Source organism: Scomber scombrus, chromosome 12 (genome assembly GCF_963691925.1).
Source record: "Scomber scombrus chromosome 12, fScoSco1.1, whole genome shotgun sequence".
Classification (NCBI taxonomy): domain Eukaryota; kingdom Metazoa; phylum Chordata; class Actinopteri; order Scombriformes; family Scombridae; genus Scomber; species Scomber scombrus.
In genome coordinates, this window is record NC_084981.1 from 18,326,108 (window position 1) to 18,346,924 (window position 20,817).

Consider the following 20,817-nt stretch of genomic DNA (forward strand, 5'->3'; position numbering starts at 1 on the left):
AAAGAGGACTACTCAAGTGGCACAACATGACAGCATTGGTATAGCACAATAATAAAGAAATCTTAAATTGTGTTAAGTGCAGCAAAGCGCATACAATTTCAGTGTTATCCAAGAAGAGCGAGACATTGACATTCATGTCAATCAAAGTAGATTAACTGTTAATCTGACAATATATATATATATATAAAGCACCAATAATAGAAGTGGCAGAGTAAATTTAGATTGATCTATTCCTCACCATTTAAATAGGCAACTGTATGATTCATTAAAGACTGGGTTGCTAACATGGAAATAAAAATGTAATAATGGACAAATTCAAAATCCAATGTGACATTTGTGCATTTTAAAGAAATTCTAGTTATATATATATATATATAGATATATATATATATATATATATATATATATACAGATATATATATAGATATATATATATAGATATATATATACATATACATATATATATATATACATATACATATATATACATATACATATATATATATATACAAAAAAAAGCAAAGGGAGAGTACTCTGCAGCCTTCAAATATATATTATATTTATATATATATATATATACATATATATATACATATATATACATATATTTATATATATATACATATATATATACATATATATACATATATATATATCTTTTTTCAAATTAAAAAAATAAAGTTTACAACCATTTGCCTATTTAATTAAAAAATAATAATATTTGAAGGCTGCAGAGTACTCTCCCTTTGCTTTTTTTTTTTTTTTTTTTTTTTTTTTTAGATGAGTTGTTTAAAAGAAGGCAAAAAAAAAAAAGTAGTGCAAGATGTAATGCAAGAGTGATTGCTCAGAGTTGGTGATGCAAATGTGAAGAAAAATGATCAAATAAAAAGCAGAGCTGGGCCTTTCTTTTCGGGAGCGGGCTGGCCAACTAGTTGGCATAAATTGCATTGTAATATCCACTTCTGACCCTGAAACCAGACACGTCCGTACTGGAGTACCCAGACCGCCCACATTCCAAAAAGGAAAATGAAAACACCCAACCCCCCCCCCCCCCCCCTCCCCCCCAGTGAGACACACCTGTTAAGCCTGCAAAGCCCGACAAGGTTTCCCCTCAAAATGGAGATCAGACTAAGACGAGAAGAAATACACACAGCGGGACACCACCTGCGCATGCCTTTCACTTTCAGGACTGGCACTTCTTTAGTCTATATTTGTCTATCTTTGATTGCTTAAGATGCCCAAATCTCAAGGTGCGTCACTTATACGTGTTCCATACACACCCTGTGGCATGTTTCTATGTGGTCTGCGAGCCACGAGCGTCCCCATCAGGACTGAGAGCAGCCGGCCGGCCTTGAGCTAAAACACTGCCAGAGACCATCGGTAGATGAGGGGCTTCACTCACTAAGTTCTCATATTCGCTACTGTCCTCATCTTCATCATCATCCTCATCTTCTTCATCGTCTTCCTGCCCTGCGGCTTGTCTGTCTAATGAGTCAGAACTTGATCCATCACCGTTGCCAAGGTATGGGGTGCTGGGAGTGGGAACTGGTTTCGAGCTGGCACCGGGGACCAGGCCCAGCCCGAGGCCCAGGCCCATCCCCAGCGGGCCAGGGGTGGGGTGTCCTGGTGAGCCCACAGCTTGGGGCCGGGGCAGTAGAGCAGCACTGGTAGGGGGCGAGGAGGAGGAGAGCAGAGAGTCATCCAGGGACAAGAGGTCAGCATAAGGAGGTGGGTTAGGTGAGGTACTGGGTCGCTCTGGTGCAGAGGGTGTGTGGAAAACTATCCTGGACAGAAGGGAGGTCTCAGAAGGCTCTGTGTTCTCCTCTGGAGTGGAGTGAGAGTCTAGATTCTGGGCTGGACGGAGCCCTGGGGCACACAGACAGAAAGACTTAACTAGTAACAAGGTCAAAGGTTACTGTTGCAGGGTAAAACATGAACTTGTTTTTCACAAAATGTTAGCACATAAAAAGAGAGCAAATCAAGTTTGAGTGGTACACTGATGAAATATTTAAAATAGGCCAGAGGGAAAGGGAGCAACTCTCAAAGTCAGGATAAATGAAATGCTATGCAGGCATAGTTTAATATTTCTTGTTTTTGCTGTTTGCTTTTGATCTCAACCCAGTACACATTTCAAAACACAGCACACATCTTTAACGTGAATATTCCACTTTATTGAATACCAAACAGGTACGTACTTCTCTCCTCTTCTGCTGTCTTGCTTTTCCTGAGAGCAATTTGTTGTTTGAGTTTGTTCACATCCTCCTGAATTTTCTCCTTCACACGTTCACTTTGTTGTACCTCCCCACAAACAGCCTACAAACAAGACAAAGAGGTGAAAAACTCATAAGGTTTAAATCAAGTTGAAACAAATTTTCTCTGATTCATTTAGTTGGACTAATAATTTCTTAGTGAAACCCATTAGACATCCACGATCTGACTCACCTGCACTTTATCTTGTAGCGCGCTGTAGACTTGAAATATTGTTCGGATATCCTTCATGACACCATCTTTGTCAAAGAATTCAGCCCTGGAGAGACATTTGGCAAAATATACTTTCATTACATCATTCAAGACATAATAAATAACATCACAGTAGAGACCCACCCTGTTTGTTCTTCTGGATCATACATTACAAACATACTAGAGCTGTCTACTATCTTGAAACTATACTTCCCAATTCCACCGTCAGTCACATAAAGATACCAGCTAAATGAGCTGAGGTGAAAATAGAGTGATCTTATCAAGAGCTATTAAAAAGGGCAGGCTAAATCCGGGAAGTTCAGACAACACTAACACAGAGCGTTTAGACACACTGGGTCTAAGTTTAGAAACAAAAACACAGAAATATGAGCAGAGGCACGTGCAGGCTGTCACATAGCAGCTTTCTACTGCGGTCAGTTGCCCACAAATTAACGTATGTTAATGCTACTTATACACAAAGTCGAGTTTAAACTAGAACATACATAGACACACAGAGAGAGACACAGATAAATGCTGGGTGTCCTGGGTGCCAGGGTAGCACATTTGCATATGTGCCCTCAAGGTGAAGCTCTAGTGGGCAGTCAGGTGAAAACAGGTGGCTGCTGCAGTTACACATGTATCAGAGGAGACACATATCCTTCTCCCAAAAATGGGAGTTAGCAGTGACATAGCAAAAGAAAAGGTGGGCATCCAAACCTTACCCGTGCTCTTTGATGACCTTGGCATAGTTGAGTGAGGTGTTGGGCACTGAGGAGACTTTGTATTCCTGCTGGCTTGTGTTGCCAAGGTTTGGGATTGTGAGGGTGATTCTCTGGTTGTACCTACTGAGTAGAGATGACCAGTTAACACAGTCAAACATGATTTACTTTTTTAGGCAATCAATACCGAACTTTAATACTATATAAAATTATTTCTAAACCTAATACAAACTATTTTTCCATTCACAAATTACCTGTACTTTTTTAATTTAGTCAGATGGATTCTGGTGAGTTATAAATCTGAAATTAAAATGATCACCTTGTAGTTATATTTTCAACATTTGGTGACTTTGATAATGTATTTTCCACACCACTTCTTTAAACGTAGTAACTCTCTTAACATAATTAGATCCATATTTCTAAGACATTCTTGTGAAACAGGAACCTAGATATAGAAAAATATCCATGGTAGTCTAAATGTAATTCAAAAGTCTAGACATGGTAAACAGTTATTTATCAGATATTACTGTGAAAAGATGAATAAGGCCATGAAGAATAAAACAATCAGATCACTTGTGCTCTTTAAAAATAAGTTTACTGCATTATTAAACTGCATCATGCATTCATTATGTTTGGCTTTCAAAGTGGTGGCGTAACTGCTGCTGCAGGCACACGGTTAAAGCCTGAAAGGGTCAAACAGTCCACCAGCATGACAATCCTGTGCATGAGAAACCCACACAGAGCTCATTTACTTATTGGATAAATTAGCTGAGTGTGTCCTTTTGTGTAAGTGTTTGCTCATGCTGGTCAACATGTCTGCGTGTGAGCCTGTGCATGCCATCATTACCTGCGGTTCGGTCTGAAGAGCACATACTCCAGTGCATGTGTGGAGCTGTTGGCTGTGGAGATGAAGCTGAAAAGAAGGAAGACAAGGTCGGGTACACCGAGCAGCTGAGTCAGCTGTTTGTGGATGATCTGTTCCCTGAACGACATCTGCTGCTGCGTGTTCCTTCTGAACCGGTACCAACCAATGACATTCTGCATGCAGAAGATACAAGTCATTTAAAATGTGTTTAATCCAAGAAAGTCTTACTAATCCAACCCGACTCAGGACCAGAAATCACCAATCAAACAAGTACACGAGCGACCAAAAGAACAAATACAGTATCTGGAAAAATCACTTATTAGTTGACAATAAAACCTAAAATCAAAATATAAAAAATAAACTGTATGTATGATGATTTTGTATTATTTTTTGTGTAACCTTGGCTCAAAGTTTCCACCTTCACTGAATCACTCAAGATTTTTACAGGATATCAGCCAGAATGTTGAAATTTCCAAAAAATAAATAAACAAATTTACTCACTTTCCGCCTATCTTTAAGAATGCTGTTGAGATTTTCTTCATTGACTTGCCCTGCGTAGTCATAAAAGCTGGAGAGAAGGGAAAACATGAGACAGTTTTAAACAGATTGTTCTTGCTGCTCTTCCTCTGTTTTAGCTTACTCCTGTTTGCCTGTCTTGTCAGATGGGGCCATCTGCTGTCCAATGTCAAACAGGTTCAGCCTATACAAGGTAACTGTTGTATCCATTTAAAACTGTCATTAAAGTGACTTGGTGAGTAACAGATACCACGGAGCACTTATTTATTTATTGGGGGAAAAATACAATACAACAGAAGGAAGATTAATACAATTATTACAAATGTATTCATTATTAGACTAATTAAAAGACTTATCTGAAATAACATTATCTTAATAAGATGGAGTATTTTGCCATCCAACATTCATCACACACGTAGTTGTCACAAGAATTAACAATGACTTTCTTCACAGATCAATATTAAGTGCAACAATAGCTCTTATAAAATAGCAACATATTTTAAACGTATTGTGTTACAACAAAGGTTTACGCCAGTTTCCCAAAAAAAGCAATTCTGGCAAAAAAATGTTGGTTTGCTGACTCTTTTTTTGTCTTCACAATGATAACAGTGATGATGATGATTCTGATAACTGGTTGTTAGGAAATAAAAAGGTCATATCTTACCTAAACAACTGTGCACAAGGATCATGGTTATGGATTTCTGTTGGAAACAAATGACAAAAGGTTTCAGTTAGATAGCATTATATATATATATTATATAAGCAGCTCTTTCAAAGCATGATCCAACTTTATGAAAGGGATAGCTTCAGTCCTTGATTATGCTTGGCTGAACTGTGTCAGAAGCTGTTGTAAAATACTCACCTGTGACTGCATTATAAATTACTGTGCCACTTAGGCTACAAATTGTTTCAAAATGTCAGATTTTATTGTGCATTCAGATTTATTGGGAGGGCTGTGTGGATGAGACGTGGAAAGAGATGGACAGGATAGACGAGGAAGATAAAATAAAAGAAAGGAGACCCACTGAAATTAATGAGAGACTTTGAGGAGCTGGAAAAGTCAAGAAACAAAGCCAGGGCCGTTAAACAGACTATGTGGTCGGTTCACTGTTTTCAGACCTGGTGTGCCAAGAAAGATCTGACTATTGATTTTAAAACAATTAGCAAAATGGAGCTTAAGCAGGCTCCCTTGCCACGGTAAAAAACTTTAAAGGCATGCTTTACACTGCATCTGTGTGTTGATTAGCAACCACTCTGCTAAATGTTGCAGACAAGCAACATTGCTTGGAAGAAGAAGGATTGTTACTTATTAATTAATTATGTTATTTTTTGTTGCTATGTGTGAATTTTATGAAACCTTGGCAGGTGTACATAGTAACAGTTTTATAAAAGCAATAAGCCACACAAGCCTGTGTTTTACAGTCATTTTAGAACAGCTATGGGGTGTTGTTAAGCATGACACAGAGCTGTAAACCATGGCCTCTTGCAGCTTATTGCTTTAGTAAACCACAGTGTAGCCCTAAATTCACGATACAGGACGGCAACCTTGCTGACACACAATATATTTTTAGTGTAGAGACACTGGTCAACCACTACTTCTGAGTTAATAAAGCTTTTTGATGCCGTTAAAGTTTTGTTTACAATAGTTTTGTTTGTAAACAAAGCGGTTACACAAACACAAAAATACCTATTTTATACCTGAGACTTGTGTAAAGCAGAACCTGCATTGCAGAAATTCTTCAGTTACTGATGTTACACTGACTTTTAGTTTCAAGTGTCTTAGTTTACGATCCAAAGTCCCAAACACAGAGAACTTTAACTCCAACCACTGACTAATCTGCACACTGCACACACTAAGTGCTCAGCACAAAGCTGCTCACTGCCCATTTTCATCACACACCGTTACATTTCACATTCATATGCATCAACATAAGCTTCTCTTTGCAGGACTGAAGGGGTAGAGGAGAAATTCATGACTCAGTAATACCCACCAAGTGAAAAATAAGTTACAATTAATTTGTAAATTTTTTTTTAATTTTTTTTTATTGAGAATACATATTGGCAGGTTAAAATTTGATGCAGATTCACATTAAAGTTTGGCAGTGTGATGATGTCATCAAAATGTACGTACTTATAAAAATGCTAAATGTTGTCTTTAACAGATGCAACAATACCAACAGGAGACTTAGGGAGATGTCAGTCAAGCTCAGTTTGTACATACATACACAGTTATGAGAGAAGCTCTAAACAAATAAACACCTGTGTCAGCTGTGTGGATAGACCAGTGTAGTGAGTGTATAAGGGCTTTAACAGAAGTGTGTGTTGTACTAACAAACCATGCCTTGTTTTTTTACATAAGGAGCAAAAACAAAGCACTAAGCATTGGCATTTTTAATAGCAAGAATTTTTTGACTTGTCATAGCAGGAAAAGCACAGGTGTTATGAATTTAATTAACAACAAAAAGGACCATAAAACCGAAGCAGCTAAATTAAATTCAACCTAATTAACTCAATTATTTGCAACTGTGCTTTTTCTACTTTGACATATCAAAATGTTTTCTGTGACAAAAGCCTATAAAGTAGCAATAATGTGTACTTCTTAACTGTCTCCTAAGGCTATCATCACAAGACAAGCGTTAATCACTAGGCACTCATCACTTTACAAGATACCACAAGTGTTTCGAGTTATTGAATTCAGGTCTTACCTACTACCTGCAGCAGTTCTGCAGTGCTGATCTGTGTGTCACTGATGCTGACAGTCTCTTCTTGCCTTACATCTCCTAATAGGAAGCCCTCCTGTACAAACACAGTTTAAGATTGAAGTTAGAGCACTAATGAAGAGCTGAAACACATTAATGACTCATTAGATAGGCGACTGATGTAAAATTAACCAACAACTATTTCAATTTATTGCATTTATCAATCAAAAAAGGCTAAACATTCTCAGGTTCCAGCTTATGAAATGTGAGGATTTACTGAATTTCTTCTCTGATTGACACCATTATAAAGTGAATAATGTTTAGGCTTTGGACTGTTGAACATGTGAATAAGCGGTTAAAGACAAAGGTTGAACAATAAACATTAAAAACATACATACAGATTAGCGGATACTGAAAATTATAATTTATTGCAGCCCTTCAGTAATGCAGCATTAAATAGAATACAGAATCATAATACAGATACATTATCTTTTCATATAAATGTTTTTAATATCAGATTACCCTTGCCACCTCAATCATTTTTAAGTTGCTGTTTCATCTTTGTGCAATCACTTCAAGTTCAAGAATAACAATAATAACAATAATAATAATATTTTTTATTTATATAGCACCTTTCAAAAAACTTGTTTAAAAAGTGCTTCACAAACATAAAAGCAAATATAAACAATTCAGTTACATATCAAAAATTATTACAATAAAATCAAGAAATAAATAAAGACAATGGTACAAGCCAATAAAATAATACATCAGGTGGAATACAACCTGCAGGGCACCGTGCATACTCAGGACTATAGTCTGTAATTGTTGCCATTTATTTTCTATGTATAATTCTAATGTATATTATCTATGCTCTGTTCTTTTTCTTCCACCTATTGCACTTTCCACTCAATGTTTACTACTGTTTGACTGCAGATGCTGGTGTCATGTCATCTCAAGCATTTCATTGCGCAATTGACTGCTATGTTAATCTGTGTATATACATAACATGAGTATCACAATATGACCTTATGTCTGCATACTCAAACGTTCATTCAAGTGTCATAAAATAACATGTCAACTTTTAGCTCTGTTGTTTACTTCATGAGGAAACATCATCTCTGAGGCCAGAAACATTATCCTCATAGCCTTTGGAGTGAACACCAGTTCCTCCTCTCAGTCAGGCGTTACAGAGCTCTTCCATGCAGGCTGAACAGATACAAACACTCCTTCATTCCTCAGTCCATTACAGCCCTCAACAAACATCCCACTGACCAACAGGAGCAAAGGCTGATTGTTGTTCTTATTGTTGTTTGTGTACCGTTCTGTGTGGTGAATGTGGAAATGTGCAATAAGAGATCATGTCAGCAGCTAATGCAGCAGATGATATCCTTCAGAGTTTTATTTTTTATTGAGGATCTCAGAATTTTGAGTATTTTTTATTAGTTAATTTATATCCTGAGTAATTTATGAGATGCATACAGCAAGCACCATTGTGTGTCATAGCCAATGCAAATTTCCCTTTGTGGGGATGATAAAGCCTTATCTTACAAAACATTAGAGTCCAGCTGGTAAATGTCTTGGAAAACAACCTCGGCTGACTTGCTCATTCCTGCTTATGACAGGAATGCAGGCAGACTTGAAATAAGCGACTCTCTCCACCTGCCTGAAGTCTGAAATCTGACTGACGAGAAGAAAAACAGCACCGACTTTAAACCTTGCTTCTACAAAGAGCTTGCAAATATCTTAACATAAAGAAAAACTTGTTTACAGCCTCTTTGCGAAAGACAGTTCTCCCTTGACGCTAAACGCTGCTAACATTAGCTATGCAGAAAAACAAAACACAAAAAGGGAGGTCAACATTTACGTTTCTTAATTAAGACATGAAATGTGTTATCCCCCTTATTCCTGATTAAAGTCAGGGCGACTACAGGGTAGCAGGTCGAGGTGACTGAAGATATTAGCAGCACAAGACACACGGAAGTCACTTGACTCGGTAGCTTTAGCTAGCATGCTGAGTAGCTGACTGCTGAGTATTTCCTGGACCTCAAACTTTCCCAAACAGCCTTGCCCCTCATAATATGGTATTAATTCATATGTACGTGACTAAAGTTTTGACTTCATATTTAAATATTGTGCAGTTGTTATACGTGATATTGCCAAAAACTCTTAGTTGAGTCTTCACCTTAATGTAGCCACATAAGCTATTTTTTTAAAGAAAATCACACCCGCCGGTAAATAGACGGGACCAGTGCTAGCTATGATGACACTGGAAAACAACACAAATTAAAGGCGTCTAGTCAACAATCACACACAGCACCGAGCTACGCGTATTTGAGCAGCCACTGCATCGTAGCTTGTCAACAATATTTTTTGGATACTTACATGATCTGAGTTGCTGTTGGCGCTGTGATAACACACAGAGCTAAAAGTGTAACCTGAAATAGATGCCGCCATGATGGAAACATCCCTATGATCAATCCCGATGCCCCCCGCGGTTGCAAAACACGCTCCTTAGACGCAATGTCTTATGGGAAATGTAGGCACCAACCTGACAGCCCTATAAGCAATACTCTACAAGATAGAGTTATTTGCTGAATGCAGTGGTGTTCCTTATTAAATGCAAATAATCTTTATTTACCACACTTAATTTCTTACGTGCTTCTCTGTTATTACATTGTAGGTAAACCCTGTGAGGGGAACAAAGGCCAGCTAGGGGAAGGTGGTGTACAAGAAGACAGTTCTGGCACTATTGAAAAACAATATATAATCGTGGTACCTGTGGTGTCAAAAAACAACAACAATAGTTTAGGAAAGAATAGCCTTATTACAAAAACATGCATGATAGATGTATCTACTTGTATTTACAGGAATATTGTTAAAACTGAATCTGTTTATTACAGTGCAGCTCCTAGAGTCTGGTGTAGTTGCCCTGCTGGTTTGTTGAGGTTTGTTGCTGCAGTAAAATATGTCAGTTAACCTGTTCCAAGGCTCCAGCTGACTTCAGCATGCTATAAATGATGCTCCAGGAGCTGCTCTGTGGTCAGGGCTGGAACTCCAAAGACAAACTCGAGCTAATGTGGGTCCTAGGGATGCATCGCTCTGTTTCTGGGCATCCCCTCGTCGTCACCCAGCCGCCTGGCTCGTGTCTGACAAGTAACTGTCACCCTTTGGAACTGAAGCAGCATTTAAGCTCCATCTACCAGACTCTTTGTTTCAGGCTCAAGAAAAATAAAACATAATAATATGTATATGATGACGTTTTAAATTTGTAGTAGTTTTTGTAGTACTTCTATTTGTAATTGTAATTATAAATACATGTTAGCCAGTGGTTTAGCAAGGTAATTAGGTTTAACATACAGCAAAATACCGTCCTTGTTTTTCATTGCTGGCCTGTGAACCTGATGGTTATAATCCAGGCCTCAGTGTACATCAAGATGTGGTTGTGAAATCGTTCCAGTTCTGCAGTTGATCAACATGTAGTATAAATGGTAAATCATAAATAACTTTAAACATATTTTGTCTGATAGATGCAGGATAGGACATATTTTCTTATTTCGCCACCAGGTATGTCCAAAGTGAACCATGTGATTGTAAACACACACTTTTATTATTATCATTATTATTATTATAAAGTGCAAAACTACTTACTCGAATGGCAAAACATTTTCCTCTTCCCTCAGCCATAGATCAGGGATTGTGTCTTGTTGAGTCCACATGTTGCTTTGGCTCTTTAACAACAACTGAAATCAGGAGGACAATTTGGGAAAAATAAAAAAGACAGTTCAAAAAGAAGAATCAACATCAATAAATAATACAAATCAATAAAGGCCAGTATTTGCAATAGTAAGACTTGAACCAAACCAACGTTGTTCACAGTTGTTGGAGTAAACGGGTAGGAGTCCTCCACTTGTGTTCAGGTCAGTTTGTGTAAAATAATGTTAATTTGTCTGAGGTACTAATTTAGAGGTTTCAGGATCTGGACAGTAGGTTTACTTTGTTATTTTCATAAATTCAATATGTCAGCACAGCACTGTCATTTGACTGTCTAGTCAGACTATGTTTTATTTCGACAGGTAAAATGAGTGCATCCAAGAAGGTTTTTATTGCGTTTATCACAGCGGTTTTTTTGAGTCAGTGGGGATCTGTTGGGGGAGGAAGCCTGTTTTGTTTTGTGTGCTCATGATTTGATTTGGCGCCACCTGCAGCCTTTCTCTTTGATAGAAACATATGACGGTCTGTCAGGTTAGTGTTAAACTACTTTTCCCCGACATGGACATGATTTCTTTTTTTTTTTTAATCTTTATTGCGCTCTGAGAAAAACAGGTCATTTTTGTTGCCAGTGATTTTTTTAAAATTTTATTATTCTAAATATGGAAAAATCCAACCATTAAAAAAAATTCTGGTCTTCCCTTTTTGACCATTTTTATTTAGTTTTTCTATTTTTTTAGTTTAGTTTTAGTTTGTTTCAAAGTGATAGTTTTATTTTTATTAGTAAGAATTGACTAGTTTTAGTTTAGTTTTTCTAGCCATTAGGATGAAAGCTGTAATGTGTATGAAAGAATGCATGACACCAAATATGGTTTACCAAGTCATTGTTTATTAAAGGTACCATACTGTGCAAAGCCAATTTATTATTTTATTCTTTAATCATTAACGATGCTCAACCCACAGCAAAACTCATTAATTGACATAGTAGTAGCAATTGACACAGCAGTACCGTGGAAAAAGTAGCAGTGTAAGGGTGAAAGTGATCAAATAAAATAAAATAAACAGTAACTATCTCTGTGTAAATACATTTGCAATATATACATGTGTGCAGTGTTGGATTAAACAAAATATAAAGACCTTAACCAACAACAACCAGTGGAGGGCAGCAATACGGCAGTGCAGCGTCTAGTCTGCCTAAACTAAAGAAGAAGAACAGCTGACAGACAGCCTCCACTCCAGCATGGAAGAAACAACAGAAAACACACATGGTTGTGGGGATATCTCGGGTCCAGGAGAAGACAGATGCTCAGATAATGATTTTGGACCTTCAAAACTCGGAACGAGGCAATAGTAAGTGTTGTGATCCGTTTTTGACGTAAAATGTATGATGGTTGCTATTAGTTTGCGCAGCAGCTACGGCACACAACAACAAAACAAACTGATATCACGTTTCCTCACTTTATTAGGACTTTTTCCTTAAATCGATAATAGCCACCACTCATTTAGGCATTTTTATCCACCAAATGGTACGACAGAAATTGATCAATTTCAGAGTAGTCTGAAACCAGTGCTTTTTGCTCACATGGATGACTTGTACATACATTTCCCTAATCATTTGACACTTTGACCTAATTTAACATCAAACATTGTAACATTATGACTGACAATAAGACTATGCATAATAAGTCCCCTTTAACAATTTAAATAAACTCAGTTAGGGCTACCTATTCAATAATATGTTTAATTTCTTAAACATTCTCTGTCGTGTTTAATCAGCAGTTTGTCATCTGTGATTACAGTATTTACTAATTGTCAATGTCCATCTTTTTCTGCAGTTGGGAAGATGCATACCAAAAAGAACTTGAGACATTCAAAGACATTGGGGACGTTGGTGAGATTTGGTAATGATAGAGAGTACTGACACACTTTGTTTACAAGATGTATTGTTAAGGCTACAATAAATGGAAAGGTTCATAATCTTTCAAGTAGGTCTTTTAAACCACAGTTAGATGTCCCCATAAACAATGAAATATACTTTCCTTGCTGTAATAATTCCTGTTCATACTGGCTGTTAAAAGATCCCCCTCAGAAGTGTAAATGATGGGGGACAAAATCCACAGTCGATTTAAATGAGGAATAATCATTGCAAGAAAAAACCTGTTTCAATGTTAATTTGGGCACCTGACTGTTTTCTGACTTGGAAAAACGTGTGAACCCGTCCTTAAAATCAATATTTCTACCACTTGTTATTTCCTTAGTGGCTCAGGCAAGATTATTTGCCATATCAAAATGTTATGATTCCTAACCGTAGACATGTATACTAGTTCTGTATTTTTGGTTTCTGACAAAAACCTGTCTTGTTACTAAAGTGTGTGCTTTTCTGTCTTCTTGTAAGGTTTGGCGAGGGAAGCATGAGCCGCATTCTGCGATGGATGGAGAGAGCCAACATTCCAGAAAATACTGCCATTCTTGACATTGGCACTGGAAATGGAGCCCTTTTAGTTGAACTGGTGTGAACAGAATAAAAATACATCCATTTTGACACTATTATGATTTGGCATGTGAGAGCCCACCCAAATTACAACAAATCACAAAAATATAGCAACAGCTGTGGATTACCAGGAGTAACAGGAATATTGCTGGTGGAAAATGTTCAATGCTTAGAAAGCCACAATCTGGATGCCTTTCACTTCCATTGTATTGGGATTGCAGCAGAATCCTCAGCTATCTCAAAACCTTGCCAAATAACTATCTGCATGACTACCTATGACTTTGGTAGAAGTAGGGGAGAGAAAACTGTGATTTAGGTGATCTGAGCCTTTAATGGATTGTTTGTAGGTTAAACTGGGTTCACTGTAATGACCCTTTTAACAAATGTTTAAAACACATTTCTACAACAGTTGATAAGCTTTATTCTCCATCTACTGTGTTTTTTGTGTCTAGGCGAAAAGCGGGTACAGTAATCTGATGGGGATAGATTATTCTCCAGCATCTGTAGAACTGGCCAAAAATGTCCTGCAGGCGGAGGACTTGACAGATGTGACTGTAAAGGTAGGTTCAGTTACAGTATATAAAGAGTGCTGTTTGTTTAAAACAGTCGTTTGCCGGTAACATTCACTAGTGGCAGCCTTTATTTCACAAAATATCAAAACACATTTACTGGCTGTATGGACTATATTCTTCACATGGTTATCATAATTATGGTGTGAAAATTGGCACCAGACATACTTCTAAACTATGATATGAAAGCTTTGTTTTATAACAAATGAGGCGTTTAATAGTAGGCTACTGCTGGTGCATTAACACTATGGCAGGCTGAAATGCATATCTTTTCTTTTATGTGTACAGGTGTTAAAGTGGCATTGACACTTTTAACTGATTTCTGCTACACTGTATGAATATTTCTAAGACTAGCTGAACATTCATGAATCAACATTTTGTGCAAAAATTAAATTCACTGCACTTGAATGTTCCAACATATTATTTCACTGGATCTGGTGGTTCCCAGGTTACGCACAAATAACCCATTGATGCAAAATGAATAACCTTCATTCCTAAATGCCAGTGATACAATGTAGCTTTCAGCATACAGTGGGCATATGCCCATGTCCGGGCCTTGGATGGTTAGAGGAAACCCTCCTGTGTTTACCGTTTGGGAGAGCTGGATAGGAAGACAGCCCTGAAAGTGGTGGATGTCTGCCCACCATTCAGATTTAAACCACCTCAAATCCCAAATGACTTGACAGGATTTAACACATCTACTAACAAGTATATGCAAGAAAAACAGGGTTTAAATGCTGGCTGGTCTATAAGGGCTGTGATGATGAGTGCGTTTTCCTCTCCTGTGGGCATAATACAGTTGCATATAGATTCAACGCATCACACAGCTATGACGGTGTGTGCTTTGCTTTGGTAGAAAGCCTGCCATCGATGTCAATATTGACCTTAGCTGGACTGGGGTAGCACAGTGGTTGTATGACCGCGTGTGTAGGAGAGAGAAATGGTATGTTGGCATCTTGTCCATATCTCTAATACTTCAGAATGCCAAAATAACTTGTGTGAATGTGCTTGTGTTTGTGCATGTGCAGCCCTGCATGGAGTCTGAAGGAGTGTGCAGAGTTTCAGCCATGTGATAAAAAAGCGTCTTGCCTCAAAGGTCATTCTCACTCAAGTCTTCAAGCCCCATCTCCGTTTACATTATTCACTGTCTACTGCTGCTTTGACATTTCACCTTCATACATTCTTCTTTCAACATCCTCCCAGTTTTTTCTCTCATTTTACAGGCTCACACTCTAATTGAACTCTGTCAGTTACAAAAATACAACATTTCTGTCTCCCGTGAATCACTGTTGATCCTCCTGCATAAATCTCAAATTTTGTGACCCATGCTTTGTGAATATGTGGCTCTTGAGCTCACCCTAGAGATCTGGTGTTCTGCCCCCTGTCCAGATAAAGGGCTCTTTTCACTAGTGGTATGGTGGGTCAGCAACCCGCGGAGAATTAACCGCGGTCATGTCAGCAGTTTTAATTTAGTTTAATTTAGTTTTGAAGTGATCCAGTGAGGTGTAACACATTTAATCTTGGTTGATGCTGAAATATTTCCTCTGCAGGTAACAATATAGTACCCCACATCTAAAAAGTCAGACTAAACAGTAGTTGCCATAATGTACATTTGCTGTAGGAGTGTTGTTAATGTCAACTTGTCAACTTTTCTTCATTTTAGGAGGTGGATTTCTTAAACTCACAAGGGGAACTAAAGGGTTTTGATGTCTGCATCGACAAAGGAACTTTTGATGCAGTAAGCCTAAACCCAGACAACACCAACCAGGTCAAACAACTCTATGTAGAAGCTCTTAAAGATGCTCTTAAGGACCAAGGACACTTCGCTATTACTTCCTGTAACTGGACAAAAGAGCAGCTGCTAGATCGATTCAGTGATGGTGAGGGGAAATGCTGAAATTAATTATTTTTGGCCTAATCATTTATTTTGATTGATTATTGTTCAATCCTGTCATCTGCTTTTATGAGAGAGCTGTGTGGCTCACCAAGACAACCCCAAAGTACATTATTTTCAACATATCTTGATTAGTTAGTCTAATTATGTCAAATCATTCCTTTCTTTATTTTGATTGTGACTTAATGAAGCAATTTCCATTTTTATTTTTTTTCTGGCTGCCTGCAATGTCATAGGTGAGGTTTTCTCATTTTCATGTGAACTCAAAAGAAAACATGTAGACTTTTTAAATAAATATTTATAAATAAAGTTTGCATTAGACTAAATTACCATTTACAATTAAGTAATACTCACAGACGTTTTCTGTGGTGGATTAGTATGTTGATTTTTCATATAGAACCTACATGATTAACCGACTGCCTGGAGGGTTAACATTAAACATTAAAAATTTGAAAATACATGTATACACGTATTTTTGCCATGTTGTAAATGACTTAAAAAGCTGGGGCAAAAATATAATCCTTTAGGTGTACATCAGTGTGATTTATAGCTGTGTCTCTGACATGTAACGTCTTTTTATTTGGGAGGTTTGTTGTCTGACAGTCAGTCAAAACACAGACACAGCTCCACAAGCACGACAGTCTCCTGGCTGGTTGTCAAGCTGTGGGGCAACAACAGCCTTGTAAAGTCAGAAATTCGGCAAGTTTCCATAAGCTGTCACTCTTGTCAGTGTAGTCACTCTGGAGAGCCTGCAGGGGGCCAAAGGGCCATGATATCTCATCTGTCACACTGACAGTCTGTCTTTACTAGGCCCCAGGATGCACCACAGATGGTGGATGGATAGTTCTTGACTCACAGTTCTCCTAACCCCTCTGTAGTCATAGGCAGCAAGAAAAGACTCTCGGGCATCTGTGTTTAAGACAGCATGTTGATGTTTTAAAAGTTTGTCAGTAGAGTGTAAATTACTTTGGAAGTTTGCATAATTCACATTTCTTAACCTGCACATTTTCTCTGTGTTGCCTCACAGGATTTGAATTTGTACAGGAGTTGCCCACACCCAGTTTCCAGTTTGGAGGCAAGAAGGGCAACAGTGTGACAGCACTCATCTTCAAGCGAGTACATTGATTGTCAAAGCACCAGCATAGGAGGAAATTTGTCTTTTTACATGTATGTCCCATTAACTCAGCAGCTTTCTGTTTAACACAGGAAATCATAGAGCCCCTACCATTACATAACAACATTATCATACAGGAAGCGATTATTTTAAAAATGCTGTGTAACGAAGCAGACGTATGGTGCCATAGAGTGGGACAGTTCTTTTGCAATAAATGAATCTGTTTTTGTATTGTTCCTGTTGTGTTATCTTTACAATCATCTAAGGTGGTAAAGGCTCCTGATGATCTTTTTTTTGGTAATGTAATAAATTTACAGAGACAGTAAACAGGATTATTTAATCAATTTGTTTCAAAGTTATTTACAAACCCGTGAAATGGTGCTTTCATGGTGGAATGTATTGCCAATATCTCATGATTATGATTCCAAAAATAGTACTTTTCTATCAACTTCCTTTTTTCTTTTTTCTGAGCAGCTTCAATGCATTCACAGGCATATCTGATAACGCCTGTCTTTCCTGTGGATTATAAAACAAAACCATCATCTGTCCTGTTCAGAGAATATTATTCATGTCACAGACTTTGTTTGAAAATTGCACGATGTAAACCAGCAATACATAAATGACAAACTATTAGATTTTTGATCATATAAAATGTTTTCACATGAAACCTCTTAGCTCTGATTAACATTAGCTCTCTGGCCCTTGAAGACATGCTGTTTTGACGTAAAAGAAGGTTACTCAGGGTTTCCCACAGAAAATGTGTTAGTTAAGGTGGTGGGGAACAGTGAGACGGGGGGGGGGGGGGGGGGGGGGTATACATCTTTAGTCAAAATGTTTTAGACATTATTGTCAAAAATGTGATAATTCCACTTAGTTTAAGGTCGTACTAAGAGGTGGTGGTGTATTTGGGTGCATTATATTGAAAGGTGTTCCTAATATTTTGCCCTCCTCATGTATGTTGATGGAATGGACAAAATATTAGGAACACCTTTCAATATAATGCATCCTAATACACCTCAATCACTCAATATTGAACATAAAGCAGAATTTTCACCTTCTTGTTAAAAAATGTAGTATAAGCTTCATAAATGTAGAATTTATAGCAGAGCTGCTGTATTGGATTAAATTAGATTGCACAGGTTAGGCCAGTGAGTATCTTATATAGTTAACTTATTCTCTGAACTATATTTTATAGTAATTACAAGTTATATAGTATTATACAGTTAAGTAGTGATATTCAGCTTCAGTAGCATCACGTTTTTGTTGAATCTGCCTCACTCTCTCTCTTCAGGACTGCTGAATGAGAAAGCCTGAAACGTGTTGCTATAGTAACGTCACAGTTACCTGTTTGAGGATTAACGTTGTTAATGATGACATCACATGGCGCTGTTTTCATTAGTTTTTCTGAGCAGGTTCTGTCTCAGATGATGTAGATTTATGTTTTAACCAGCAGTCTGTGTTTGTTTCCTTAAACTTAATATCACTGTTAGCGTGTCTGTGTTATGCTAGCGGGAGGTACAGCGAGAGCTACAGGTGTGTTCAGGGTCGAAGTCAGACAGTCGGACATAGCGGTTCCGGCCAGTCGTCCTGCAGTAAGCACCGCTGCAGACGTTGGTTGAACATTAATATACATCGCTGTAAATGTGTGCGGGAATATAAGTGTTGGATTTGCGGGAATCAATTAAATTGTGCGCAATACCTGCAATCCCGCGCTGAAATTCAGGCCCTGATCATATATATATATTTATTTTTGTTTTTTATTTTTTATTTTTTTAAGACGTTAGTTAAGGCGGCAGGCGTGTGTTGCCCTTGGCGGCCGCCTTAACTGTAAAGTGCTGTGGGAAACCCTGTTACTGTGTCTTGTGGTGTCCTTTCATTTGTTGAACTCTTCACCCTCCTGCATCCGCTGACACTTATTGACTGTAATATTACTCAGCTGAAGCTATTAGTGCTAATAATACAGCAGCTTTGTTTGATTTGACTAATTATCAGGCCCAGTTGCCAAAATGTATTCTGTATCATTAAAAACGGGTTAAAAGAGAAAAACACTATCATTTTCACTGATTATGTTGTCCCCTATTCCATAAATCATATAATGCCGCCTCCAAATGACTTTGCAAGGACCACTGTTCTGTCTTACTAGTTAGTTAATTGCATCTATCTTTCATGTCATGTGAAAAATAGCCTCTGCCTAATTGGCTAAACCAGCAGCACTTGGGGTCCCGAGAACCATGATTGAGAACTTCTGACATAATGAATAAACAAGAGGCCACAGCTTCTTTGAGGAGTGAAGCTTGTCTGCCATTTCCTCTTTTAGCGGCATCATTAATAACTGCCAAACTCTGGATCCTAATTGGAAGCTGTGCCAGTGGCCCATTGGGAGCCATCGATGTTGAGGCATGTTGTTGAGTAAACACATGAAAGCTTTACAAGAATTACTGCCTGGAATTTTACAAGGCTCTGGATATCCTGCCTGGATGTGCGTATTATGCCTACAAACGTAGGCACAACTCTCACAGAGACTTTCCCATGAAGTGAAAAAAAAGCTCAATTAAATCTCCACTCCTTTACCCAAATCAACACTTTTCGTTTTGTGTTTGAGACATCTTTTAGTTAGCTTGTTGAGTATTTGACACAGGAAAAGTCATTAGTCATTACATTTTAATATAACATGGGTGTACTGGGCCTACTCATTTACTTTGCACAGGTGCTGTTGCAAAAAGACAGACCACTACATTTCTCAGTGCCTCAGTTAGTCATGAGTTGTGTGGTTCGGGTTTCCATGCAACATCATTCCTAACAGTGATATCTGCAGTTACATGAATGTAATGATTCAGAAAAAATACTATTAGTGAAGTTGAACTCCTGATGAGTAATTTACAAGAATCAATTTACAAGTGATTAAGGTTGTGGCAGTTATCCTTCTGACACTTCCATTCATCTGTTATATGGAAAAGGGAAGTTGGAAGACTTTTTCTGCAATCTTTACAAGTATTTCATTACCATCCACCATAAAGTAAAATAAATCATACAACTTTGGCTCTTGCTGGTTTCATCTGAGCTGTGCAGTGTATTTACCGCAGTCAGCACTTTCACAGCTTCTGGGTTGGCACTCGTTTGAAGCTACACTTTTATTCCACTCATAATGTTAACCTATAAGGTTTTAGACTCAATGCCATAGCCCACTGGCTGCCCTACCAGCATGAATACCACGCTTTCATTTTAACCTCTCAAGTGTGATACTGCAAATATTTATGTTTTTTCACTCCATCTCCCTGGAAACATGTTTGAAGGTCTCTTAATAGGATTTTCGTGGATTGATTGAATTACTGCACCCGTGTAGCAGTGAAGTTTTCCATGGCAGGAGATCCAATGTGGAAGTGGGAAAGATTAATCTTTCAAGGCATTTCAGACCTTTTCACACTCCGCCTTTTGAGTAATGATTATCATGCTTACATTACAGTGAAATATATACGTCTGAATATTAATCACAGTTCTAGTTTAATCAATCAACATTTTCTGTAAATGTCTGGGTGTTTGGTTTAACCTTATTACAACACTGAAGTGAACAACCCAAATGCATAATAGTAACTTTGTTGTAAATTCTGCTTTCATTGTAATACTGTGGGAGAAAGTAACTTAAGTACATTTACTGAAGTACTGTTCTTAAGTACTGTTTTGAGGTTGGCTTGAGTATTTCCATTTTATACTACTGTGTACTTCCACTCCACTACATTTTAAAGGGAAATATTGTACTCTTTACTCCACTACATTTATTTCAT

At 37.8% G+C, this 20,817-nt stretch overlaps 2 protein-coding genes across 2 annotated transcripts; one reads left to right on the plus strand and one right to left on the minus strand.

Moving 5' to 3' along the window:
- Positions 1 to 1,095: 1,095 nt before the first annotated feature.
- On the minus strand, positions 1,096 to 9,731 carry abraxas2 (abraxas 2, BRISC complex subunit). The gene is made up of 9 exons (XM_062430146.1): positions 9,642 to 9,731; positions 7,266 to 7,356; positions 5,225 to 5,261; positions 4,546 to 4,612; positions 4,027 to 4,217; positions 3,183 to 3,305; positions 2,443 to 2,527; positions 2,196 to 2,313; positions 1,096 to 1,866 (listed from the first exon to the last, which is right to left on the minus strand). Exons 1-9 carry the CDS (start codon positions 9,711 to 9,713, stop codon positions 1,295 to 1,297), a joined length of 1,356 nt encoding a protein of 451 aa, XP_062286130.1. The 5' UTR covers positions 9,714 to 9,731; the 3' UTR covers positions 1,096 to 1,294.
- Positions 9,732 to 12,201: 2,470 nt separating this feature from the next.
- Positions 12,202 to 17,728, plus strand: eef1akmt2 (EEF1A lysine methyltransferase 2). The gene is made up of 6 exons (XM_062430889.1): positions 12,202 to 12,317; positions 12,803 to 12,868; positions 13,363 to 13,477; positions 13,911 to 14,018; positions 15,691 to 15,907; positions 16,949 to 17,728. Exons 1-6 carry the CDS (start codon positions 12,208 to 12,210, stop codon positions 17,044 to 17,046), a joined length of 714 nt encoding a protein of 237 aa, XP_062286873.1. The 5' UTR covers positions 12,202 to 12,207; the 3' UTR covers positions 17,047 to 17,728.
- Positions 17,729 to 20,817: the final 3,089 nt, after the last annotated feature.